Source organism: Anarrhichthys ocellatus, unplaced genomic scaffold (assembly GCF_004355925.1).
Source record: "Anarrhichthys ocellatus isolate YVR2014 unplaced genomic scaffold, GSC_Weel_1.0 scaffold1, whole genome shotgun sequence".
NCBI classification, from domain to species: domain Eukaryota; kingdom Metazoa; phylum Chordata; class Actinopteri; order Perciformes; family Anarhichadidae; genus Anarrhichthys; species Anarrhichthys ocellatus.
This window is the reverse complement of record NW_022280031.1, coordinates 1,905,402-1,933,174: the sequence shown is the minus strand read 5'-3', so window position 1 is coordinate 1,933,174 and position 27,773 is coordinate 1,905,402. Positions and strand designations below refer to the sequence as shown.

The following is a 27,773-nucleotide window of genomic DNA, read 5'->3' as shown; positions in this document are numbered from 1 at the left end:
TGTATTTTGTTTTCTTCTAGATGCTGAATGTTCTTCTGTACAGAAATGCAGAAGAACAAAACCTGACTTGATCCTGATTGGTCAATAATCTACAGAAACCCTGAGGGGCAAGTGAGAAAAACAATATGATTCATTTTCCATTTTCATTCTGTGCTATGACATTTCTTATAGGATACTATACTCTGACTTTTTTTTGCCATTTTCTATGATATACTATAATGTAACCTTTATGGCATACTATACCGTGACTTTTTAAACAATTTATTGTGACATACGGAATTATGCATTTATTTGAATAAAACCATATGACATTTTGTATTGCATACAATACTTTGAGTTTAAAAAATAATAATTTTAAGGGTATACTATACTATGACTTTTTAATCATCTTTTATGACAAACTAAATGATGTAATGCTTGTTACATACTGTAGTATGACATTTTTATGGTATACTATACTACAACTTTGTTTTGGGACAATTTTAGGACATGCAATACTATGGCATTTTGTATTGCATGCTATAGGCTTACTCTGACACATTTTATGATATACCATACAATACATTTTTATGACATACGATATTTATTTTATTTGTATAGCGCTTTAAAAGGTACTCAAAGATGCTTTAATGTACTATATTTGTATATTTTATGGAAAACTATACTGACATTTTTCACGACAGAATGGCTGTTTCACATTTTTCATGACATACTATAACTTTTTAATAATATACTATACTATGACATATTTGATATGACCTACTATCATAGTACATTTATGTGGCATACCAAATTTGATGGCACGCTGACATTTTTTATGACATTTTTCAAACGTACTATATCATTAAAGTCTTTATGGCATACTATTCTATGACTTTTTATGACATTTCTTCAGGACATACTGTCATTAATTTATTTGGAACACTTGATAGGTGGACATTTCCAGTTGGTGAAGGAAGTGTTGCAGCTCTGGTGACACACTCAGAAAACCGGTTACTCTGGTTTCTTGAGACAAGCCTGACTGTGGTCAATAACATTTTGTCCTTCAGTTCAAATTCAAGTTGTTTAGAGGCTTCTAAACAGAAGGCCGTTGGTGTGTCATGATTCCAACTACTGGATCATTTTTGTAGCTTCTCTTATTCCTATTGTTTACAGTGCCTTCAAGGGAAATATATTTCAATAGGTATTGGTAGCATTTGCACTGACACTGTGTCTCATGCCTGAGAGTAAGCAACTGATTTATTGTTCAGCTCTACTTAAATCTGAGTGTAAATCCCTCAGTCGATTGGCTTTTATCGACGTCAGGACAGACAGACCTTGACTCGCTCTACGTAAACATCTTAAATTCAAGTCAAATCGACAGAGAAGCCCAGTGAAGTCCAACACATCCTGGGAACCCGGCAGACGTTCTGACCCGCTGAACCATCCCTCCATCCGTCCATCATGCTCATTGTGCAGCTCTTCTATCTGTCTTCTAACAGGCTGGCAGTGTGGTCAATAGCTGTGGCCTCCTCCCAGCGCAGGCCCACTTTCAGGCCTGCCATCCACCCTTCATTTGTATGCTGTCTTTCTTTCATCAATGAAAACATCCCTTCTTTCCACCCGTCACTCACATCATGGTGGTCAGTGTCTTCGCAACTCCTGGCATCGGTTCATTTTCCTACTTTATGCTTTCACACTCCTGACTGCTCCTCAGTGCTCCTCGTCCCTCCATTTGTGTGTGGAGCAGAGTGGCCAGTATGCGTCTGTATGCTCATTCTGGCACTGATCCACTCCATCCTTCAGTGAAGAGGACTGAAGGACTTGGACCTGAGCCAGCTGGCCTGGACTCAGTGCAGGCACAATAGCAAAAGCCAGACCATGCAGATGAGGTTAATGCAGCCTGGATCATGTTTTCAGCACCAGTGTCCTCCTCTCTAACTATTTACCTGAGACAAACGGAGGCGGCTTCAGACTGATGGGGGATTTCTCCTAATATTTGCTCAAGTAACATAGAGGACAGTAACTTGATGTAGATGTTTGACAAATTAGTTTTGTATTTTCAAATCCCTTATCTGACATCTTAGCCAGTAGGTGTTGTGTTATAACAGCCTAATGTAATGTAAATACTGATAAGCTTCTCCATAAAAAAAACAGACTTCCAAATCAGTGCCAAAAGGTCACTCCCCTAAAATCAACAGCAGTGAACGGGATGAATAATCAACCATTGGTAGCCTGCGGCTTTTGTTTTTCTGAACAGTCACTGAGAAGAATCTGAGTGGAGAAAGTCAAAATCCCAAAGCGTGTCCCCCTTAAACTGTCTTCTTTACTTCTTTCAGCTCTAACCCAACTGTTATATGTCTGACAAATGACAGCAGGGTGCAGCCTGTAGAAATATCGACCCTTCTGATCCCACAGCCAGTGAACGAGAGGAAGTTCAGACAGAGAGAGGGGGGAAAGAAGACAACACAGAACCTCATTGAAGAGAGCAGTTGATGCCAGGCCAAGACCCTGACAGCTGTGTGGTGAAGGACGGTCCAGCCTCTGCCTGTTTTCAGAACAGAGGAGAGAGCTGTAGAAGTAGGGCAGAGGAAGCATACGCGTCTGGTTGAGATCAGTTGTGACCTTCACACAGCATGCAAACGTGATCTGCACACTATATTTACTAACTTCAGCAATTCATTGTCTGAATACAGTTTTCAGGAATATACTGGTTCTTTTAAAAGATGAGCGACAGAAAGAGTAGTTTGTTTTCTCAACATGTAAGTGATGCCCCCACTTTTAACACTGACAGCAATGCATGATACTACCAGAGCTAAAAGTAATTATTATTTTTACTATCGCTTCATCTACTGTTATTTTCTTGATTAATCGCCTCAAAGTTGGTCTTTGAAATGCCTCTAGTGATGTCTTAAAAGGCCTTGTTTTATCCAAGAGAGATGTTGGGCATCTTTGCTTGTGTTCAGGCTTGCAAAGCACATTCTTATTAAAGTAGTAAGTAATCCATTGTACCCGACAACAACAAAGAGCTTTACTAATTCAGAAGAGACCAGGTAAAATTCTCAAAATATACAATTTATTCAAAATATGTTAATGCAACCATCCACATATTCCAGTAATTATAAAATCAGTAGTTTTTTGTCTTTATAATCTTATTGTTATAGAGGCTTGCAGACAAACACAAGCGTTGATCTATACCACGAGAACACAGGGTACTTTTTAAACAGGTGACTGTCCCTCTCTGGCTAATACTGAGTCACTGACCCGGTCGTAGTTAGAAAATACAATTGAATGGGATTTAGATTTCATCATAAAGGAAGCAGATCTGACATTTAAATTGAATCGATAGGATAAATGTGAACTGGAGCAGCTCCGGTAAATTTCAGCTGAATCATAACGAGATGATGTCACTGCCCTTTGACCCTTTAATACATTAAATGAAGAAGGAACCAAAAATAGGGGATATAGCAATCTCTTTGACTCTGTGACTTCATTTGTACTTCCTCAAATTGAGTTGAAAAAAACAGACTGCTTTCAATGAGGCTGTTGCGGGAAAAAATTGCACAAAAAAAAACAAAAAAAAACGGCCACAGACGCTAGTCACAAATATGATGACGACGCCTGGGTGCACTCCACTGTAACATGTTGGACTACTGCAGGGGGCTACAGAGACTCAGTTTCTCCCTCTACCACCAAACATCGGCTAACAATGTTCCTCGATGTGGGCAAATGTATCTACATATATGTTCCTCAGCGGTAACAACACATACATGTAAATGCAGTTCATGGGAACACATAGGGGGATACCAATTTCAGACATATTTACAAATGCATCTGTAAATATTTGCCACTGTACAGTTGATGTTGTGGGGATTAATGTGGCATTGTGGGTCGTCACATGGGGGTCGGACATCAGACACGAACAAATCAAGGAAAAAGCCAATCTTACCCCAAAGTGAACCCATGATGCACTAGAGGACACCTGACATAATGGTGTGGGCTCGCTACATACCAAACCCACGTGTGGATTCATGTTTAAAGAATGAGTGAGGCAAGCATACAATTCCAAACAGTAATTCATTACATAATACTTACAATTTCTGTAATAAAACAAATACAGTGACTGGGAGAAGATAAAGCCACACAATGGCCACCAGCAAATACAAAAAAAAACATAAACAAATAACACTGTTATTTGTAGTGACACAGATATTAAATCCATCCCATTAGGACGGCTTGTTTGCGTGATTTTAATAACATACAGCAGACAATAACCCTTACTCCACTTCATTAGTTCAACGTTTGATTCTCCATGTCAGAAGGTTCCCCAGCTCATTCTTCTATTGCATTCAAGCTCTCCACACAACATCCAAAAAATAAATACACTCAACTTGAGGAACCATCGTTTTTTTCTTTACACTTTACATTAATTTCATAAATAAAGAAATGTACAGTCATTTTTAACCATGTTTGCTTTAAATTATCTAAACGTGAGAGCACAAATTGAGTAATGCATAAAACAGAGCATGACCTGTCAGTTCAGGTTTGATATGAGAGGACGGTGAGGTGAAGTTTCAATCACTAGTGCAGGACTTAACTCTTTCATGTTATCTCTCGCTGTAGAGGCACACTTCCTGAATATTTTAACACTCGTTTATGGCATTCCTTCCCTTTACTTATGCAGGCAGCATTTTAACATGACAGGTACTTCAGAGGAGACGTCACAGATCTCTTTTTGCTACGTTTCAATGTTTCTGTGGTGGCTTTCTTGCACATTTGACCATGAAATATGACAAAAAAGTGGAAGAATGAGGTTTGACAACAATGCTAGTTTGTCCTGAAGAAAATGTTTAATTACATGATAACCGTATTTTTCTAAATAGATTTTCCATCTTCACCTCTGAGGACGAACATGCACCGTGTACCTTGAGCTCTTCTCTACTTTCCTAGTTTTTGACCCTCCAGGTGAAAGAAGCAAACTGTCCACACTTGGGTTCTTAGAGGTGCACAGGGGACAGCAGGGCCAGAGTAACAGCCTCTTACTCTCGTTCTATCCATTGGGCTTGTGGAGACTAAATTTGAATCCAAGCGACACCTGGAGGAAAAAAGGTGTCACTGCTCGGTTCTTCTCCTCTCTGCTACGCTTGACACGTGCCTGCGTTTGCAGAAGATGTCTCCTATCGTAGCAGGATTGACGAGACAGGGAGGTACTCGGTACATTCTTCAGGCTAGCCATCTTCTCTGGGAGAAGTTTAAAGGAGGGGAGGGAAAGGATGTTAAGAGACAGGAACACCCCCTCTTTCCTTCCTTCCTTCCTTCCTTCCTCTCCTCCTACAGCACTTTCCTCGCTTCTCTGTGCAAAGCACTTTTGTTCCGTCAACAGTCACATGACCAGGGTGCTATGACACGCAGCAGCAGGTTCGCACGTTGGGCTGCTCTTCTTCCATTGGCTGTTTCAGTTTGAGGAGCGGCGGGTCGCCGCTGGCAGGCGTGTAGTAAACCGCGTTGCCATTGGAGGAGACCAGCGGCATGCGGGGATCCTCCGAGTTGTTTCTGGCATCAGTGAAGGAGTCTGTGGAGCCGTTACCCAGGTGACCGTTGAACAACGGGTGATTCAACAATTTGGCAGCAGCCCTTTGTTTCTTGAGCTCAGACAGGGTTTGAGCGCGCTCTCTCGGAGAGGCTTCCTCCTGAGCGGGCGGGCTGGTGGTGGTGGCTCCGTCCTTATCAGACGATGGCGTGTTGCCGTTGGAGGGCGGCTGCTGCGGCGGCGTGGACGTCGTCGTTGAGATGAGGCCGTTCTGTTTGCTGCTGCCATCTTTGAGGATGGTGGGAATCTTGGGCGTGTCTGGCAGCTCCACAGCTAAGACCGGCTTGACCTGCAGAACATCAATAAAGCTGACTTTAATCTCTCTATGAGGCTCCTCTTTTAGATTAAGTACAGCTATAGAGTTCATTTATTTGCAACTATAAAGAGAGGTTCCCCTCAGAAATTGTTGCTCAATGTATACGAGGGGCTCTTCTGTGACGAAAGCTTGAAATGTACTTTTCCCTCTCAATAAACTACCATTTCAGATTATTATTATTATGTTAATGCACCATTGAATTAGAAAAGAGAGTAGTCTGGAAACAGAGTTTCCATCTTTTTTGACATGCTATACTATGATTTTTATGACATATTACACTTTACATTTTACAATGACATACTATACTATAACATTTGTAAGACATATTATACCACACCATATGACCTTTTATAGAATATTACACTATGACATCTTTAGTGACATTTTAGGGGGCATACTATACTATGACTATTTTCATGGCCTTTTGAAATAATATACTGTGGCTCTTTTCATTAAATCTTTTTGACATTTAATAAGCTCTTACGAGACGAGACAGTCCTGTGCAGAATCGATCACCAGCGATCGCCGCACAATGCATGATTTTGCAGATTTGACAAAAGAAAATCCTATCTTTCTGTTATCTTAATACTTAACACTAGATTGTTGGCTATTAATCTCGTGTTTTGCGATTAAGGTTTAATCTAAAGTCATATCTTGTGTGGTTGATAGTAATAAAGCATTAAAACAAAGGACAGCATACAATGCAGATACATTTCCACATAAATGTATATTTACAAACACATGAATACATCTGAACGAGGTCTGCAAACTATAAGTAGCCTACAGATCTAACAGGAAGTAACTGTTTCTTTGACTTCCTGTTTATTCTTTGAAGGTGGCTGAAAACTTTCCGACTTGACCGCAGATTTTTTACAATGCCGTTTGCTGCGACCGACTGCTCTCGTCCATTTTCCAGGCAAAGTGCAGCTCATCTCCAACGAGCGTATTGTGACTTTTTTCATTATGTTTTTAATGACATTTCTCATGAAATACGATGATATGTCTTTTTATGACGTATAACACTGTACAATTTTGATGACAAACTATACTATGACTTTTTAATAACTTTTTTGTGACTTTGTTGGCCATACTACACTTGACATTTTTGTGACTTTCTTCGACGTGCTATACTAGATATATAATAGAACGTATATAGACATGGTCTCTGTGATGTCACTCATAGGTTTCTGAGGAGCCGTTATGAAGCTGAAAGTTAGTGGCTCTGGCTGTCACCATCTTGGCAGTGACGACACAGCCTAACTCTAACAATAGGCAAAGAGGTGGACTGTGGGGGGAGCTGAAGAGGGCCAGGGTGATGCAGCAGCGCAGACAGCTAGCTGCTGGCAACCTGAGACAGCACCCACCTATGGAGTCTGGAATCTATGGCGATTGACTCACTCTCAGGAACTACATTTTTTGGCACTTCCACATTGGCTTCATTTGTCAGCACTGCCACGGAACTAAAAAAATATGCAAACAGGAGCAGGAATACTTCAGCCCTGCTTCTTTTTTCTGCATGGATACAGCTCTCCTGCATAGTAAATCAGCGGTAGAAGCATCTGGAGAATCTGCTCTTTGGCCTCGTAGTAGATCATATGAACCGCTACCACAGGGGGAGGGAGAAGTTGTTGTCACCGAAAAATGATTTCAGGATTAGTTTTTCCATTAAGAAAGTTGGGTGATTTCCTTTGATCTTATCCTCCAGTCCAGTCACTCTTACATTACTTCTCCTTAGGAAATGTTCAAGCAAGTGTCTCGCTTGGCGTGTAGGTTGGCGTTCTTAAATTGTAAAGCTGTGTGGAATGCTTGGAGCACTGTGACTCCATCCACGTCAGTCAGAAAGGTTTCAATGCTGCGATTTTCTCATCGCTTCTCCAATATTGGAGATGTCAATCAACACAAAGTTTGCATTTGCTTTCTTTTCCCATTTGGAATATTAAGCCAACCAGGCTGTATATTTGTGATTGTTAAGCCAGCCCTCTGTAAAAACTTGCATATTACCATCGTCCATCAGTCCACAGTCCTACGCAGGACGTTGGACAATATTCCACTGGCAGGCTGTGACGTAGAGGCATAGAGGCTGCTCTGCGTAGGAGTGTGCGTTCAGTCGCATGCCATACTTCTTGCCTTGCTTTCAACAACATGAAGCTTGCTCTGGCCTGTGCTCTCTCTCACACCGTGAAAATTTTTTTTTTTGCTGCACTGACAATTTATTTTTACAAATTCTGAATTTTAAAAAACAGAATAGGAGCAATAGTCTGGAAACACAAAGATTTTTCCACACTTTTCTTTTTCCCCATACTTATTCAGACCTGGAAATGACCACAATCAAAGTACATACTTTTCCTCACTGCGTAGGAACCTTGAGAGGAGGAATTCTCAAACACTTCTTTTAAAACTGTGCATAGGATTACAAGGAAAACAGAAACTGTAATACATGATAAATAACCTGAAGACTCACATTAACCACCTGGTTATTCTCCTGATCAGACTCTTTCTCTTTTTCCTCCTCCTCCTCTCTCCCGCCCCTCCACACGATGGCCTCAGTCTCGTACTCTTTACGGCACAAGTTGTGTCTGTCCGACAGGCTGGCTCGCCGCACCACTTTTCTGTGAACACATGGGGTTCCAGTGAGAGTTGTGCAGGTAGGAAAGAAACATGCCAACAAACATGAACACAGCATTACTCGTATGTAGATTTTACTTAAATTTTACACTTGAAGATTAAAAGAGGTGGCTGTGCTCATTTAAACAACAGAGTTCAGAGTGTGCACATCAAAATCACATTTACTAAACTGTACAGAAGGCAGAACTAAGACTGACAGCTCCCCTCATTGACGAGGATTTGTGTAAAATTTAAACTGTCTTATAAATTAGATTTAGTGGGCGCTATCACTGCAGTGCACAGATTTTATTTTTTTGTGTAACTTGCCTCAATCTGCCGATCTTTCCTTTCTCTTTGGGAAGGAAAGTAAATAAACTTTGGTAAATACTCTGTAGTAGCACCAGTAACACCAGCAGGTGTCAGCACTTACCCACGACTGCCTGCACTGGATGTCCGCCTACACAGTGAGGTCTTGTGTTTGAGCTGTGATTTCATGATAATGTCATGTTTGTGTTTCAGGTCCAGCAGGATGGCTCTGAATTCCTCGTCCTCACACAGATCTTAAAAATGAGGAGGAGGAAGGACAGGAAATGTTTTATGAGATTATGAGACTGTAAAATTAATTTGTTTAGGTAATTATTATCCTCAGTGATGCTACTAGTTCCTAACACCGACTGTTAACATATACTTAAGTTCATATACCCAAGTTGTAAAACTTTAACATTTAACAACCATCAAGACTGCCAAAAATGCAATAAAGAAGGTTTAGATTCACCTTAACAAGATCTAAATCAGCATTTAAACAGAACAAACTCTGTAAACGAGACCATGCTGAGAGAAGACATTTGTTTTCTTTACCCCCCCACCAGGTGTATTGATAAGAGTGTTGAGGTGTAAATATACCGATGGGGGTCTCATCTAGGAAGGTCTTGGCATTGAGACTGGCTCCATGAGACACCAACAGCTCCGCCACATGCATCTGAAACAACAACAATCGCAGCAAATTATGTTAATGGATCATTATCATGTGTGCCAGCTTATCTGTTTCCTGTTATGTTGACCTCACCTGACCCCAGCATGCTGCAGCGTGGAGAGGATGCCATCCATCGAAGTCTCTCAGGTCCATGCGAGCTCCGCCCTCCAGCAGCAGCTCTGCAGCCTGCACGTAGCCGCTTGCTGCTGTGATGTGGAGCTGCAAGGGAAACAATAAAAACTAAGATTTGTCCAGTGCACAGGATTTGCTATAAATATGCTCTGTGCATAAATCCAGCGTGCATTTCACACTAAAGCCACAATTTAGGTAAAATAAGAATATTGTGGTAATAATTCAAAAAAGACATTACACTATACCTGTAAAAATCGACATCAGATATTCACTTTCGTCCAAGTTTGAGGAAGTGGATGCATCACTGGGCACCTTCAATCACTAATGTTTTGTCATATTATTTCCCCAACATTGAAAAAAAAAAAAAAGCTCTGCCATCATTTCAAGCTGATGGGTTGCTTGGTCCAGCTGGAACAGCTCTTCTGCCGTTTGTAAACTGAACTGCGTTAACAGTTAGAGATTAAAAAACAGATCCTGCTGACCTGAGATAACCCACTCTGCAGGTCAGAAACTCACTTGTATGAGGAAACACTTATAACACGGGCAGAGCACAGAAGATCACTGCACACATTTTTTAATTGCAGGATACTGACTGTTGTCACCAGCAGGACAGTCAGTACAAAGTTGTGTTATTCAGCCAAACATTGTTCAAACACTCAGTTGATTACTTTAAATTCTAGTGGCCATATTAAGTTTCCAAAGATAGTCCAAAACCCAGAGAATGTTCTGTCATAGAGGACAGTCAAAGCCATTAAATATTCACATTTGAGAAGCGGGAGTCAGGAATTGATTGATCAAAACTGCTGCCAAGCACTAAGTGAGAAACAAAGTAATTGTTTCAGCTCTACATCGTATATTTGACGAGGAGCTGCAGAAGCTGATGTAAAATCTTTATGTATGTGATCTTGTCGAAATGATTTATGATTTTAACAACCTTAAAGCTCCTTTAAGGGGAAACAAAAGAAGAAAACTGTACAAGCTCAACATTTTATGTTTCTTAAATGCTATGAATGAATGTGATGGGTATTTAAACATTTTGATGTACAGCATGTTTAGAGGTTTTTGTTTGGGGTATTCAATGGACATTTTCTTTTGTCTCGCCTTCAAATCCCCGTGAGTCTGTCTGAGAAACGTACACGCGTATAAAACGAAGCCGTCACCAGCCTCGCTTCATCTCATCCGTTTCTGATTATTTCTCAAGCAGGTTAATTTGGTCGCTATGGTGCCAATAACCGTAGACACTTCTCAAACTAGTGAGAAGGAATCCATCTTGGTCTGACCAGAAACGAGTTTGAGCAACTGGTGACAACGTGAGCTCATATGCACTAGAGTGTTGCTGAAGAGAGAGAGAGGAATGCACACAACATAAGATCCAACATACCAGTTACGCAGCATTTTCTTTTCTTTTTTTTTTTTTTTTACAAACTGAAGCAATTTCTTTCTCTGTCCCCTACAATCAGGAAAGGGAGCACACTGCTACATGTATATAATGAGCAAACTGAATGTGCCTAAGTATCTTTTAAAAGCAGCCTTTCCTGTAAAAAATTCCCAACGTTTAGAACCCACAGTGAATGTATCTACAGCAAAATATCCAAAAATAATTCGGGCTTCATTGCACACCAATCAATGGCTCACAGATCCTTGAGTACCTGACATGTTAAAGGGGATGTTTAACTGAGGTGCTACAATAACCGGGCATTTTAAGTGGATGAGGAACTTTAAGGTCCATCAAGAGACTGAAAATGTGCGCCATTGTCCATGTTTTAAATTGCTTCTTTCTCCTCTCTAAAACCGCAAGCTTTTCACTCCACCATCAAGAATGGCAGTTTGGATCACGTATAAACAAAAATATGTTGTGATAATCTCTGTCTGTCTTATCCTGTTTTTCTCCAATAGCCTAAAGACATGTCAGTTAGGTGAAACTGTACATTTTAAACAGCTGGCAGATGTGATTGGGAGGCTGTTTATGTCTGTAACCTCCCTCAAAATTGACTCATTTGTATAATTTTGTACACGTTATTTTGTCACCTGTGAAAAAAGACGCTGCCAATAATTGTTCACATGACCTTAATGCAAGAAGTGGAATGACAGTTTAAGTTTGTGAATATTTGTTTTACTTCTTTAGATCTCAGATCTATTATTGTTCAGTTCTCATTCTTACTGTTTTTGATGTAAATTGGTCGTTTGGTTAGTACCTTGTGTTTTTGGTTGATTATTCACAGTGAATCTCACCAACATACTGTAGGTTGTACTTTCTCTCTCATCTGTTTGCATCACTTAAATTACACTCAGAGACTGTAACTTCATGAATGAAATAAATCGTCTCCTGTTCGATCAACCCACGAGGGGTGAAAGTCATTGCTCCTGTGCATCAAAACAAAGGACACAAAATGTATTTCGGTTGAAAACAAAGCGATTAATCTTACATAACTTCCTACCAGTTCCAGGTCTCGTCCTCTCTGTTTTTGGCAGAGATTTTAATAAGGCATGCTCTAGTTTGCCCCATCGTGCTCGAATGAAGATTAACAGAACCCATAAAGCAAGGGGACACACAGCTCAATGGGACAATCTGTAGTTAGACTTTAAAGCTTAACAGGGTTATTTTGGGCTACTACCATGTAATGTCCCCTGGCTATTTTCATCTAGTGATCCGTCACGTTGTTCCCCCAACGTAGATAAAATCCCTGATACAAAATAAAGACTCCATTAAGGCATTTGACATCGTACGCTCTTCTCAGGAAAAAATTACACTCGTGATTTTTTGTGCCCAACTTGACTTTTTCATGTATCAGTGCACTGAAATACAGAAAAATAAATTCAGTCACCAGTTCAGTTTTAGTTTAGTTTGTGCATCTGTGACTCACTATTTTAAGCCAAAGAAAGTGTCTTCATACCAAAACCATGCACGCTTGGGTCCTCTCTAATGCAGCCGACATAACGTGCAAGAATGAAAGCACGCTTTGAAAACAAAAGAACGTGATGGACGCATTAACATCTTTTATTGCCTTACCGATGCTAACCTACAGAAGCTATGGGTATCATGAATATATTTTGTCTAAATGTGTCTCACTTTACCTCAGTCAGATGTGCATTTCTTATGAATAAACGAGTGCAAGCTTTTTGCTCGTTTATGGTGATGGTGGATTGTGTTCCTTTTCAGACAGCCAAGATCGTGCCAATTGTAAGTCTATTTCCCATCCAATTTGATGTGTTCAGCATTTACTTTATGATTCTTGGTCACTTGTCATCATATGTTATTGTTTTTCCTTAAAGCTAAGCTCGGCAATTTACTTCACTGACACTTTTTGTTCCAATTCTCTTGACATCCCGACAGCAATCAATGACTCAAATGCTGATAATATGGCATCTGTTGCTGTTGTAGGACTGTTATGAGCCCGTCCAATCGTTTCATTGAGCCCGTATGAAATGATTGGGTGGCCTACCTGCCCGTCTACCTACCTACCCTCCGTGCACTCTGCTGGTGCAATTAGTGGGATTGACGGGAGTCCAACACAAAGCTAGGCTGTTGTAGCTGTGAGCACAAACAATACCCATGTCCGTTGTTTGAGTTCATTATGATAATGTTACATGTTTTCACACATGTGAATGAGACGTGGGCGTCGTGGACACGGTTAGTGTCCACCACGGTTAATGACAATCTCTCTCTCGTGGACTCGTCGTAGTGCGTTTAAGTGTTTTGGGGGAGTGGCTTTAGTAAGAGCCTAAAGGGAGCGATTTTCAGCTCAAAATCTCGCTTACTTAGCTGGTTTCTCCAAAGTGGTCTACCCCTGCTTTAACGCATACATATTCATCATTAAAGGTTTATTCTAATCTACCGTCAGGTAGCTTTTAAATTGTGACTGCAGGTGTATTCAGGGCTCACAAACGGATCCCTTTCATATCTGCAGAGTATTTTTAAATCGTACAGCTGCGTCTCTAAATGACTGATTAGCTTTAAAGGTTTTATTGCCTCATGAGCCAGTGTTGTAGAGCGCATAATCATTAGAAGGTGAATCTATAATAAAGATGCTCCTCTGAATATTTACACACCTTTTCCTTTTACCTCTCAGTGCAGACCTGCCATGTCTGATCATTTGAAAAGAGTTCTTAAAGGAAGAGATGCAGTTATCTTATTCATAGCTCTGTAGCGTTTAGTCTCATAATGTTTACTGCTGCGAGTTAATGATCAATAATATCTACACAATTATATGTCTCAAACAACTTCAGGATTATGTCTCGTCTTATCGCCACATCATCATATTGTTGGTTGCTTTGAGCTAAAATACAACACATGGTGACATGTATGTATAATTATTGTCCCTTACAAATAAAATATAGAAATTGAATAAATATTGTATCATATTAACTGCTACTTTGTACATGTGTATACCAGTGGTGGGCCGTCAGGGCCTGCAAGGCCTTCTCTGCTGGCCTAGACAGAATCACAAAGCTATTTTATAATTTAATACTTTTTCATAAATACACTACATGTATTATAATTATTTTCTCATTGCACAGCTGCTGTCTTCCTCAGTTGCTCTGCTTCCAGTGCAGCTTGTTTGATTTCACCTCTGTGTCTCTAGGTAGAAGAGAGGCCCGAGGCCTGCAGAAAACTCAACACACTTTTATTCTACTGTTAATATTTAGTTTGATGTTTTGACATTTTCTTTATACCCTGGTCCTAAGAGAGGAGACATTTTGATTCAGCAATATTTTCTTATATCTTCAAAATGATGATAAACTTGAACTTTAAAAAAAAACATTTAGTCAGCTTGTTTTAAATTGAGATTGGTAGAGAAATGTCAAAACGAACTGAGTACAAAGTCTTACCAGTGTGGCCCCCTGAGAGTCCTGTTGGTTAACCTCCTCTCCCTGTCTCAGCAGGTCCTGAACGTCCCCCATCATCCTCATCTCTGTTGACGCTCGTGTCTCGTTGATCATCTCCTGGGTGATGCCTGTCAATCAAATACACAAGCAGAACCACAGCGTTAATCACAAGGCGGGCTGTTTTTTTCCTGCAGCATGCTGACGGGGCCAGTTCATCGCTGATCTGAGGCTCATGGAGGAACAGAGAGGCAACTCGGGTATAACGGACCAGGGACACATAATCATAATGCTTGTACTGAAACCGACTTCAAAAAGTCAACGTTATGAAGAGAAATTAATTTTCAAGTTTGACAGAAAAATCATTTTTTAAATTACACTGGAGGTTCTCTACAAGCAACGGGTCATGGGGTCCACCATAAAAGACTTCTCAGCAAGTATAGAAAATTGAAAGTTTTAAGGGATGTAGAAATAAGTTTTAATGGGAAAGCAGCAGATACAGACTCATGTTTGTTTGACTTGTTGCAGTCACTAAACCAATGAGCCAAACTAAGACATGAGTAATTTATAACATCATGAATTAAAGAAAAAGTTAAAATAATGTTACTGGTTAACGTAAATACATTTGCAGATAATTATTTCAATGTATTTAACTTTGTAAGATCAATACGGAGCTGCCTTCAGTTCAGTCTTTGAACCTTAAGTACCTGATAGAAATAAATTGACTGTTTCGTCTCAGTGGCAAACAGCATTCCTCTTTCATGCTGCCTTTCCTTCCACCTTCTGCCAAAGAGTTTCATGGTGTTTGGCCCAGTTGAAGCTCAGGTGATTCTGTCTGTCACAGCCACTCTACATTCCTCCTTTAATTCATTGCCTCACTGCCTCACTGCCAGGTACGACTCAATACTGTGACAGCCACACTTGACTTCTTCCCCCAAAGCTGAGCAGTAATGTGCCCGACTGTCCAGCACATTTAAAGAAATGTATAATGAAAACAGCCCATCAGTCAGAACTGTGACTCTTATATTCTCACAGTGTGTGACTGAATATGTGAATTACTAAAAATACAACAAATGAAGCGCTGTGGATGCAAATAAGATATTTTTTTAAAAGAGACAATTATTTTAGTCCCTCAAGTGACAGCAGCTGGAAATAAAAGTATGTTTGAATATTCACAGAGATTCGTCATTTAAAGATAAATCTTTGTTTTTGTCAACAGAAACTGGACACTATAATTTGAAATAAAACGTGGAAGTAGATAGGCATCCCCTGACTGTGCATGTGTTATTGTCAGTATTATCAGCCCTACGACCTTTCCTGTGACACAGAGTTATAAATTGAACCTGGGCGAGTAAAGCTGAAGGCAAATCTATCCACTCAGCCATCATCCCAGCCTCCAGCCCGCCATTTTAAAGTCAACTTCCTGTTTCAGTGACACACCCGTGTTTTCAGCCACGTCCAAAACAGACATACGGGGATGGCCAGTGATTCTGAAAAATGGTGAGGAGGAAAATTGGTATTTCTCTCTGAAATCATAAGCAGAATCACAGCCCGAGGGTGTTTAAAGGAGCGGGAATCAGGACGACAGTCCCCTTCGTCGACTTCAATGAAATGCATCCCTCCAGCTACTATTTTCTTCTGTGTTTTCTGTCAGCAAGCATCCGTCTCTTTGGTTTCTCTCATGTTTCGATTTAGCGACAGTGATGCCCTTCAGCTTAACAATGCCCCAAAGGATCTAAAAGAATGTAGAACAAAACAAACATTCCTCATTGTCATACTATGACGAATGTAGTTAACAGTCATTATATCATCACATAAATAAGAAAAGACTGAAGACTGATCCCAGGGCCAAGAACATTGGTCTGTGGAACCTGTGTTCAAGGATCACTGTGTCCTGCAATGACAACAATACTTGCATAGTTGTGGCTAAAAACACGACTAGAGACACTACACTTAACGTCACAACTCCCCTCTGTATCTATGGACGAGTCACCAATGTAAAAAGATTGATTACAATCAAAATGTCCAAATTTATAATGTGCATTACCTGCTAAGATTTTAAGTCCTAAATGAGGAATGTTTTGCTACAGAGAAGGCAAAAATGGCGGGGAGAAATAAATCCAAATTGAATTAGGCCAGCGACTGATCATTTTATCCACTTTGAGCCTGATGTAATGTCTGCAAATGTCTTGTTTTGTCCGACCAGTCCAAATTTAAACAATATTCAATTAACTATAATATAAAACAGAGAAAAGCAGCAAACCCTCACACAGTTGGAAGCGACGAATGTTTAGTATTTCTGCTCAACAAATTACTCAAACAATGAATTGATAATCAAGTGATTTTAAAACAAAATCAATTCCTCAAAAATTGCAGAACCTTGTGGGTGACATCTTCAATGCTGCGGCCATTTTTATCATCAGTCTAGTCGAGTCTTAGGTTTGAATTTGAATGACATCAGCTGTGTGGTTTCACTGTTCTGCATCCCCACTTTAGTTCACCAGGTTCAATTCCTGCTAGACGTTTGCCCGTTATCACTGCGGCTCATCACAGATGAACTGTGCTCAACAGGGGAGGATCAAGAGAAAGTCAGATCAGTTGATGCGGTGTGTGTGTGTGTGTGTGTGCGTGTATGTGTGTGTGTGTGTGAGTGAGAGAGAGAGAGAGAGAGAGTGCTGGTGTGGCCATCCCTGCAGCTTCTCTGGAGAGATAATTCTAATCCAGCAAGTCAGTGCTGATAATGTTACGGGAGCAATTAGCAGCGGCGCGCTTCCTTTGATCAGCTTAATAATCATTCTTCTCACCTACTGTACCGCTATCTGCATTCTGCGGCTCCAGAGATCCCATTGTAAACTGAGAACCTCATTTTCAGCAGTCTCTGTTTTCCCTTTGCAAGCCCCCAGCCTCTCTCTTTTCCAGAATTGTCTATTGTCTATTTGCACTGTTAAAAAATGAATTAACCCCACACTCGTTTACTATGCAGCACTTATCATAAAAAGGCTTTTTCAGACCTTTAATTGTCTGAGGAAATATGACTGAGCACCCATGATGCCCTCCAGCAGCACCCTGCGTCCACACCGTTTCCTCCTGTTTACCACTCAGCAGCTCCACTGAAGCATTTGGGATTTACTTTTATGCCGAGGGGCACCTTGACCGAGGAAAATTCCAGTATTTGTTTTAACCTTCTCTTCTTTGCTACATTTACACATCGACAGCAACCCACAGCCAGGCGGACGCATGTAAACAAACTAGATGACTAAGACGCTAGGTTGGTTAGCAGCAAGTTGCCCTGAAAGTAGATCTCTATACACAAAGGTCGACATTTCTAATAGTACGTGCTCATTGGATGGAGATTTGTCTGAGAATATGGGGAGTGAACCCCAGGAACACATTAGAAAGACTGATGAAAGAAACGCTAAATCAGAGATTGAACTGAATTACAGAGACTGTCTACCCAGTTAGCTACTACAGCCAATCTTGAGGACTAGTTTCTGTGTTCATTTTTGGTCGGACTCAGAAACAAACGATTAATGTACAACTGAAGTCAGAATAAACACAATTGTGAGAATAAGACCCAGATTGAACCAACCGCACTTCTTTATTTCTCTACACCCGAAGCCCCCGCAGCCACAGATTTAGCGGCTTTGTTCTCCAAAATGTGTGTTCACACGTCTGCCTGTAGATGTAACTGTTTACCAGAAAACAAAAACAAAAACATTGACAAGAGCTTATGTTAAGACGGTTGAGCGTGATTCAACTCCAGTGTAAATAAAGCCGTCTGTCACCCGACTCTCTCTGTGTCGGTCTTCATTCTTATCACACAGACACCGACTGAAATGCAAACACTTCTCAAAATGCAGCGCGACTTTCCTCCTCTTCCCTCACTGATGCGACGTCTCCTTGAGCTCTCTCTCACACAGACACACTGTGCAGAGTGTGTTTGTTTACAGCGATACAGCATGAATATACAGTATCCCAATCTGCATCCCGTCGCGAGTGAGAGAACTGTGAATATCTCAGAGCACCCCGAAGAGTCAATCCTGAATCTCTGCGGGACACTAAGTGCTTTCTGAGGTCACAAACCTGCTGCCATATTCCTCAACAATCTGTTCCCGTGGCTGACATACTTTGAACGCTGCCAGAAGCTACAGACACTCTTATCCCGCTGTTAAGGTTAAGGCGGCTTTATACTTTCTGTTACAAGTAAGGACAGAGACTTATGCTCTACCTCGGTTGGCCATAGCCGTCTCAATGATGTCCAGCGTCGGGTCGTCTTCACACAGGTCGTACGGCATGTTCCCATCAGAGTTGACCGCCAGCAAATCCGCACCGCTGTTGGAGACGAGCAGATAAATGACTGGAATGTTGAATTGTATAAGCTAATAAAAGTTCTAAATCTGCATTTAACAGCTTTGTTTACAACAAATGACATTCAAGTGCATTATCTGTGATCCAAATATACATGTAAGTGTACATCATTTTTGATGAAAAAAAAAACTAGATTACAGCTAAATATAATTTTTCAGATAATTGGTTTGTTTGCATCGGCAATGCTTCTAAGGCCTCTATTTTATACTCTGATCAGTTGGGAAACCCAAGACCTGCTGAAAAAAAACTAATAATAATAACTCAAAGTCTTGGTGGAATAAATCTCAGTTCGAGCACTAATTGATGAAGCTAATTAAATGAACAAGTCGGCCAGCATTATTCAGCGTTTTTTAATCACTAATTTCCCTGTGGATAATGAGTCCGAGCGATCGACAAGTCCTGCATGTAAACAGATGGCAGCAGTGTGGCTGAATATGTTGTGTGTGTGTGTGTGTGTGTGTGTTTCTAGTTATTGCATACCGGCAGAAACAATGTGAGTGTGTTCACATACTGTCAGCATCTGTGAATGTCTCTTTGAGTGGTGTACATGCTGTTATATCAGAGGACCTAATCAAAGCCTAATGTTACACTGTGTATGTAACTCTATACAGAATGTATTCCATATGTTCAGATGGGAATGTGTCAGAAGAACGAAATCAACAACACATGAGGACGTTTTTTTAGCCCCCAGAAAATCTGGATCAGCATCATTGAATTATGAAAATACATTTACATAACAAAGACTGCTAATAACGACTGTTAATCATTGCATGTCCTCGGGCCGGGAGGCAATTAAATATTACCCTTTATTGAATGTGCAGATATGATGATATAATGTTTTACCAAAGTCTGCTGTCTAAATTAATGTCTCAGAGCAAATTGTAATTAAAACTGTAATGTATCAGATAAAAAAAAGTCCAATTAATTGTACTGAACGTTAATTTGAATACATTATAAGCGATTTTCATACATTTGCCATATCACTACATAAACTGATTTCAGAAGTGTGGTTAAATAATAATGATTAACAGTATCTGCCTTCTCCAATAGGTCCTGTGCTTCTTTCAAACACCTGGTAATGCTTGAGGACAGCGTCATTTCCCCACCATGGCTTCCATTTTCCAATCTTTGTTTTTTAAATCATTTTATTTATTACAGCGAAATGTTTTTTTTCTTGCTACTGCTATTACTATGTGATCTTCTGGGCATTGCATCTACTCTCTAGGTGCTACTTTCTGCTCCTCCAGGTTGCAGCTTCTGTTGTTTTAGGAAGAGAAACACCTAATTTCTCTTGCCCAGAACTTAATTAAATAAACTAATTCATAGTTTCCTACAAGCTGCCTACAGTGGCTCACTGGGGACAATGTTTGCATTCATTTCAGACTCTGGTGTGTGTGTGTGTGTGTGTGTGTGTGTGTACAGTTTTCCTCGGGAAAGCACTTAGCAACGGCAGTTAGCGCTGCCCACAATTCTGTCTGATGAGCAGACACTGACGATTCGTCAAGCCGGTCAATACAAACTTTAATCTAACTTCTACTTCAGACTCTTCGGGGTAACGGGTGCATCCAAGAGTTTAAAGCAAACTAACTTCTGCTTGGGGGAGTTTTGTTTTTCTTACCCATCAGCACCTGGTTGTGGCTGATGGGATTGTTTGATTTTACTTTTCTCAACTTCACAGCAAAAACTCAGATGTACTTTCTAGATGATGGTTCAAACCGGAGTCCTCATTTAACACCAAGTACTATTTACTTCACTTCCACTATAGAGCGCTGCAGGAAACCCTGGTGTAGCATATCTGCATGTCTTACTGTGCAATGAGTATCTTGACCAGTCCTGCGTGGCCACAGGTGGCGGCGGCGTGCAGCGGCGTCCACAGCTCGTTGTCCTGAGCGTTGACGCTGGCTCCTCGGCCCAGCAGGATCTTCACCATCTCCTCGTAGTTATCTATACAACACTGTAGTGAAAAAGAAAGGGGGGAAAGAAGTAATGAATGAAATGATACTGTTGGGGCTGTAATACTTGCCGGTATAACACCTCGGATTGAGTTAGATATGTGAAGAAGGTGGGGAAAAGGAGTGAGGAATTGATAAAGATTGATATTAAGTGAACAAGAGATACAAAGGCAAGACAGAAAATGATAATAGTGGAACAGGTACGAGTTCACGCTTTGCAGCACATATCTGTTGTTTTTAACAAAATCATCAAGTAATATGAAAACTCTGGCGCCAGACATCCACAGTTTCCTCTTGTTTGGAGGAAATTGAAGTGCATTAGCTCTACATTTGATCATTTTCAGTCTGATGCAGCATATGATTCATACAGTGAGTAAGCTGTGTTGCATTGATGCAGCTGCACCTTAATCATCGCAGGACATGGATGAAAAGAGACTCGTTGACGCAAAGAGCACAAACAAACGACAAGTCAATCACGGAGTCAAACCCAATCCCTGCAAAAGTCCGTTATCGCATATTGCAGAGTGCAAAACTGGGAACACATTAAGCCAATTTGAACACAGCCATTCTGACATCTCAGCTATGGTGTGGGTTGTTCCCTGGATCTGTGACAGAAGCTGCAAATGCACCCATAACACACACCCATCCACAGAGACAAAGACAGGGACAGAGAGTATTTTCTTCGTTGAACCTGGGTGTGATTATAGGGTGGGGTGGAAGCAGAATTTTTCCGTGTAAACCATCCTCCAATCTAGCTGCTGTCAGCAACAGCAGTTTCCTCCATCAGAGCTAATTGGTGCGAGTGTGTCAGTGCTGCGCCGCTGAACAAAGACAAAGACGCATGAGAAGACAAGTGAGAAAAACAACAGGGAGAGAGAGAGAGAGAAAGAGAGAGAGAGAGAGAGAGAGAGAGTGCAAGGAGCAGACATGTAGTCAAAAAATGGGATTACTTTGTCACAGCGGGAGGGTCAGAAATAATCAGCAAACTGCCGGATTCAGAGCAAAAGTCTTGTTGTCAGTGTGAACGGGGCACATCAGCAAGAGCCAATGCTATTATGTGTGCTGGTGAAGTTGTGGGTTTGAATCTGATTTATCAAATGTCATGTTGGGACCCTCCCTCACTCTAGTGTATGTACAGCATATCAAAGAAAAAATGTCATAAACATCCTTCTTTGTTTCCAGAAACAGCTGCATGTTTTGAGAGCACATTCACTTTCGTGAGAAGCCACTGGAGTGTCGTCAGTTCTCGACTCTGTGCTTTGAAATGAAAATGAGTCATCTGTCGCGATGAAATGCTAAATCAGCTGACTGCTGTTAATCCCGTTATGATTCAGCCCACTGAAAGATTTAAACAAAGTGAGGAAATGGGGAACAAACGGTTGGTGACAAACAAACTAAAATGGAGAAAACCAAAAGAAAAGAACCAAATAAATCCTTCCATTTTATAAACCACTTAAGTCAGCCGCCAAATGATTCCTTTAATGCAAAAATTAGAGCCTCTGGAACGTTTCTGTAATTATAGAAGGACAGAGACTTTTTGACATGCCTGAAGAAGCTCAGTATTAGACTGAAGATCTAACGAGACCTGGTTCAGTCGGCAGCCAATGTGGATACCTTATCTTTAATTTTCCCTTTGGGGATTGATAGAAGTTTTTGTAGAAAAAATAGACTCCTTACGTTCACAAAGAAGGCGACGCAAGTCGAAATATTGTACTTCTCTGTAGGCCAGATGGCCAGTACACCACTGCTAGCTAGCGAACATGCAGGATGTGGTGTTATTGAGCAGCACAAACGCTGATGCTGTGTGATCTAGTGTTTATATAGTGTTCGGGGTGGCGTAATGCTAAGAATATGTTAAGAAATCGCAATAAGATGATATTGTGGGCTTGGTATCATGATGTCGTATTGTGGGCCCTCTGGTGATTGCCACCCCGACTTTGTTTGATTAAAAGTACATTCCTTCCCTCTTACACTACGTCTTTAAGTATTTCACCACACTGCACAAGCTCACCATGGAAACCTTGAGAAGCTGAGGTGCGCAGAGGAGACAGTTTTTCTTTTTTTATGGATTTACATAGAGGATGAGCTGAAGTGCAATCTCTAGAGGTTTCTAGTATCTGAGAGAAGGAGCGAGAGCAAGTCACAGCACAGCTAGAAAGGTACAAACGTGAATATAAATAAACACGGTGGAGATGTCAAGAAAGAGAAGGGGAAGCAGATTAGAAGATATACAAAAGTCAGTTTTGAAAATGCAAACAACAGCAGCAGATTCTTTCAATCAGCATCCTATTGACATCAACAGGCTAACAGCATGTGCAGAAAAGGATTTACCTTGTTTTCTGCACATAACACAGCAGTTAAATATGCCAGCACATATTAGATGTGACTTTTCTGACAGTAAATGTCCTTGTAGTAATGAGTGTGGAGTGGTTAGTGTAATCCAGACAGGAAGAACTGAGCACAGAAGCTGTTATTGTGTGACAAGGCGAGCAGATGTGACTGCGGGATGATTTAGTGGCCGAGAGCATCACCTTTGGTACCACGTACATCCCTGCTGGCTTAAAAACAAAACCTCAATCTGTCTTCTCAGTCACCTGTGCTCCATCTCTGTCTCTGCCTGCCACCTGAAAAAACAAATCTTAATCTGAGTGCTTAAACAACAATAAAAAAAAAAAGACAACCTTGACGTGAGGGGAAAATGAGTTGTGTGTATTCACAGGAGTTTTGTAGCACCGACTGCCAAGGCTACGCAGATAAGGCGGCTCTGACAGGAGTGTGTGTGTGTGTGTGTGTGTGCGGGGGGGGGTACATAAATTATTATACAACACAAGAGAGGAAATGAAATTACTTCACGGATGCAGAGGACAGATAGCAGGAAGGCAAATAAGAGGTGAAAAAGATGCGTAGACAACATAAAGGCTGACTGACTGGAAACTCTACTGGTTGACAAACATCCTGTGACGGCGCTTTCGTCACGGTGGAAAGAATATTGTAATGATAGCACGTTTAAGGCCTTTTTACACTCTTTTCCACATGAGAATTGTTACGCATTCTTTTACATTATTAAAATCTAACTGACCACTGAAAGACAATCTATATCCAGCTACAGAGCTGCTGTTTATGAAGACGATGTGTCCTAAAGAAAGAAAGTCTGACTTGAGGATCATTTCAGTGTCAGGATTTGTGTCACAAGTAGAAAACAACAGAAAATTGCATCTGGGCATTACGTGGCCTGGTTACACACCTCTAAATCACTGCCCATGTCTCAAATTTCACAATAGGTCTGGTGCTGACAGCTGCTGCACTGGGTGGAAAAACAAGCAACCAAATCAGACATTTGCAGGAAGATTTATAGCTTCAGAGAGAAAAACTGGTGAAGCGTGAATGAGATCAAGCTAAAGAGCTTGATGAAAACCTAAACGAATAATTACTCTTTAAATCGGCATATTTCTTTAATTGATGTGAAAAAAAAACGTAACCTTTGAAAGAAGATAGGACAAAAAAATATAAGCAAGAACGCCTTGCTCGACAGGGTTCTTTCCTGTGACAGCCTTATTTGGTCTGGTATGACCACTTCCTTTTGGTGGCTGACGTTAGTTTGCTTTAGATACTAACTGACACTACTGAGTCAGACGGTATAGTACTACAGCTACATGATGTTAAAAGCCATCAGTCAGCATGAAAAAAAGAAAAGAAGAAAGACATGAAGACTCCAGTATGAAGATCCTGGTCCCAGTCACAGAACACGGGAGGAGGTTCACTTCGAGGTTTCTCGTTTCTGAATCTTTGAGCTGTCGGTTACTGTCAGTGATGCTCAGCTGAGGAAGGCGAGAGACAGACTGAGAGAGAAACCGTCAGTGAGATCTTCCTCTAAAGTTCCCAAAAGCAGAAGTTGTACTGGTTTATTTGTGTCAACTACTTCCAGTGTCACTGATGTCAAAAGAGCACCGAGCACAACACATTTAAAGGAAAAGACGAGCGAAGACGAGTCACAAATTTCCTATTTGACCAAGTGTGTATCAGTGTGTGTGTGTGTGTCTGAAGGCATTAAATTCTTCCTCTTGTTACACCAAAATGGTCATTCAGAGAGCAAGTTATGGATTTCATTTTCTGTCTGAGTCTGGTAATTGGCAAGCCTGGAGATGTAATTAAGGGTGAATTAGCATTGAGCAGCCTCATAAAACTGACACGAACAAGACTCTTAAGCGACATAAAAGCATGTCAAAGACATCCACTACACTGTTGGATTAGCGTCTACATCTCCATCCTGCAGCAGCAGCTTGACAGATGTCATCAAGAGACTGCAACCTACACAGCAGCCAAACAACTAGGCTAATCTCCTAACCTCCTTCTGAATAAACCCACATACTTCAGCCCACCTGCTAGCTGACTAAACTAATCTCTTAGCTTTTCACTCAAAAACAAACAAAAGAAATCAAACATATTCACACATACGCGCACTGACAAGCTAACTAGCCTCTAAACTAAGCTCCCAGCCTTCCCACGTAGATCCCACCCGTCTTCTCTTGCCAACAAAGACTAAATGTGCCTTTCATGAAAACTATTCACACAAGGATGGGAGTGTGGCTCTGACAAAGGCTCGGATTATGTGGCTGGAAAACAACAGCAACAGTCTTGCTGAGATCCTTCAGTGGGCTGACAGGACTGTGGTCTGGGTCGAGGAGCAAAATGACGAGGGAGTAACGCTGTGATTGATAATTTTGTAGCACCGCGAGGGCCGGTCCTGAAACTGAAAAACTGAGGTTAAATGAGCACGACCGGGTGGCTGAGACTGCAGGAGGTTAAAGGATAAAAAGGCTTTAAAATTTACCAGGCATAACAGGACTCATGCAAATCATGAGGAGGGAAGGGGGTCTAGTGTTGAGAATTAGACAGAAAGGGCTCAATTAAATGAATCCGGGCTGTGACAAGCAGGTGGGACATCAGTCAGAGTACAGTGGATGATTTCTGGGCTCAGTTTTAGCTTAAACCACTGTTGCATGTCATTACCTGACTTTTTCGGTTACTCTCCTTTATCTATGGTCTTATGGGACACTTAAATCAACGTCTGAAAAATAACTGAAAACACAACGACAACAATGAAGTCCAGGAGACTAAATAAAGGGTTATTACTGAATCCAGGGTGCTGCGTACAAGAACATGGTGCTGAAAGGCTGGTAGACTGAGTTTATGGTCCTCAAAGTCTGAAGTGACGAAGAGCTGAATGTCTGATGAAAAGTCTGGGACCACACAGGAATGCAGTCTGATAACTTCACATCTCAAATCTTGCATCATTAGAGCACAAGTTAAAAGCCCGCCTCACTCTCTGCCCGTCTCCATCATCTCCCCATAAATATTTGAGTGGCTGAATCACTGAAGTAAAATGTTTTGTTTTTTTAAGTGCGACTCCGGCAGTCTTGATGTTCTGGGTCATCGTGCCTGAAGCAAAACACAAGACCTCAGAGAGCTCTGATAACAGCGGTGACTCAACCAGAGATGGGACAACATGAGTCGGGCGTGTTTGAAAGCATCGGCTGGCCAGGATGCCGTCTCCCCTCCACCTCGAAGGTTGTTCAGACCGAAAAATAACAGTGTTGAATAAAACGAATGAGGCGGCGCTGGTTACGAGTGTTACTACCGACACAGGTGAGGAAAAAGAAAGAGGATCGAGGAAGCTTAAACTCTCCTACTATATACGGCGCAGCCTGTTTAAATCTCCCAGAGTTATGAATCAGCCCACATCGGGCCTCACAGCACAGGATAGCCCTGCTGACTCACTCTGTTGTGATCGTGCTCCGTAGCAAAGCCAGCCAAGGCTGTCACGTGACCATCTCCCTCAAAGCAAAGTCATGTTTGATCGGCTCAACAGGTGTTTCTGTGCTGGTTGTTAAGAGAAAAAAAGTGCTGGTTTTGGAAGCACATCTTTTGCAGCTTGTACCTGGATATCTGTGCTTTGGAGATAAGTTCCACTCCTATTATAGCTTTTGTGCTATTATTGTTGCTGTCTGTCCCTCTGTCTGTCCCTCCCTCCCTCTCTCTCTCTCTCTCTCTCTCTCTGTGTGTCTCTCTCTCTCTAAAACAATCAAGTCGAGACAGATGGACGCCCACCCAGAGCCTCGTTCTGCTTCAGGTTTCTACCCTTTAAAGGGTTTCTTTCTTTCTTTGCCACCCAGTGCTTCCTCATGAGGGAATGTTGGGTCTCTGTAAATTATACGGTATAGTCTACTCTAGACCTGCTGTATATAAAAGTGTCTCGAGATCATTTAACTTAAATGATTTAAATAAATAAATCAAACTGAAAATAAAAGCTCACCACTAGCAAACCAGCGGGGACTTTTATTGTGAAGCCACCAAGGCATATGCAATCTATTTGCAGTGGAGGTAATGGAGCTTTTCTGGCAGTGCTATTCTTCGATACAAATTAAATTCACATCATCCCATTGTGATCCAGCCAGCAAACTGTGGAAAATCATATGTTCTCTATCAGAACTGAAGCATATGAAGCATTCAGTTTGTCTCAAGGGCTGACATAGTAAATATTGAAGTGTGTATATACATTAGGTGCGTTAGTGTGTGTGTGTGTAATCTGGCACATACTGTTCCTCCGAAAGCCATCTATGGATTAATGTCTCCCATCAGTGAGGTGAGACCAACTCTAGATCGGTATGACATCTCATTTAGAGAAACACCACCACTTCCCTTCATTTATCTCACCCTCTGCCGAATGACGCGTGTGTGTGTGTCTGTGTGTGTGTGTGTGTGTGTGTGTGCGCATGGATGTATTTCCACATGTGCATTTCTGTCTGTATAGTGTCTTGCCTGAGTGTGAATGGCTGTATTTGTCAAATTGCAGCAAGAGTGAAAAGGTCTCATCTTGAAGACATTGTGCAGGCTGGACCGTCCAAATAGATCAGCGGCTACACGCACACACACATTCAAAGCTGAAAGGTCAATCCGACCTCTTGGCGGCGAACGGCCCACAGCGTTTAAAAACACCAGCCACACCAGTGGTGACTGATGGACTTCAATTTTCTC

The 27,773-nt window shown here is 41.2% G+C and overlaps 1 protein-coding gene across 2 annotated transcripts in view; it reads right to left on the bottom strand.

The window, feature by feature from the left end:
• Window positions 1-1,537: 1,537 nt before the first annotated feature.
• ppp1r16b (protein phosphatase 1, regulatory subunit 16B) overlaps window positions 1,538-27,773 on the bottom strand; it is an 85,059-nt gene continuing 58,823 nt past the window's right edge. For both annotated transcript variants that reach the window (XM_031869805.1, XM_031870633.1), the window contains exons 4-11: window positions 20,595-20,740; window positions 18,647-18,750; window positions 14,425-14,549; window positions 9,556-9,681; window positions 9,393-9,468; window positions 8,920-9,049; window positions 8,347-8,494; window positions 1,538-5,858 (exon numbers count right to left, since the gene is read on the bottom strand). In XM_031869805.1, the coding sequence (XP_031725665.1) occupies window positions 5,379-5,858; window positions 8,347-8,494; window positions 8,920-9,049; window positions 9,393-9,468; window positions 9,556-9,681; window positions 14,425-14,549; window positions 18,647-18,750; window positions 20,595-20,740 (1,335 nt within the window). In that variant the 3' untranslated portion in view covers window positions 1,538-5,378. The remainder of the gene's footprint in view (window positions 5,859-8,346; window positions 8,495-8,919; window positions 9,050-9,392; window positions 9,469-9,555; window positions 9,682-14,424; window positions 14,550-18,646; window positions 18,751-20,594; window positions 20,741-27,773) is intronic.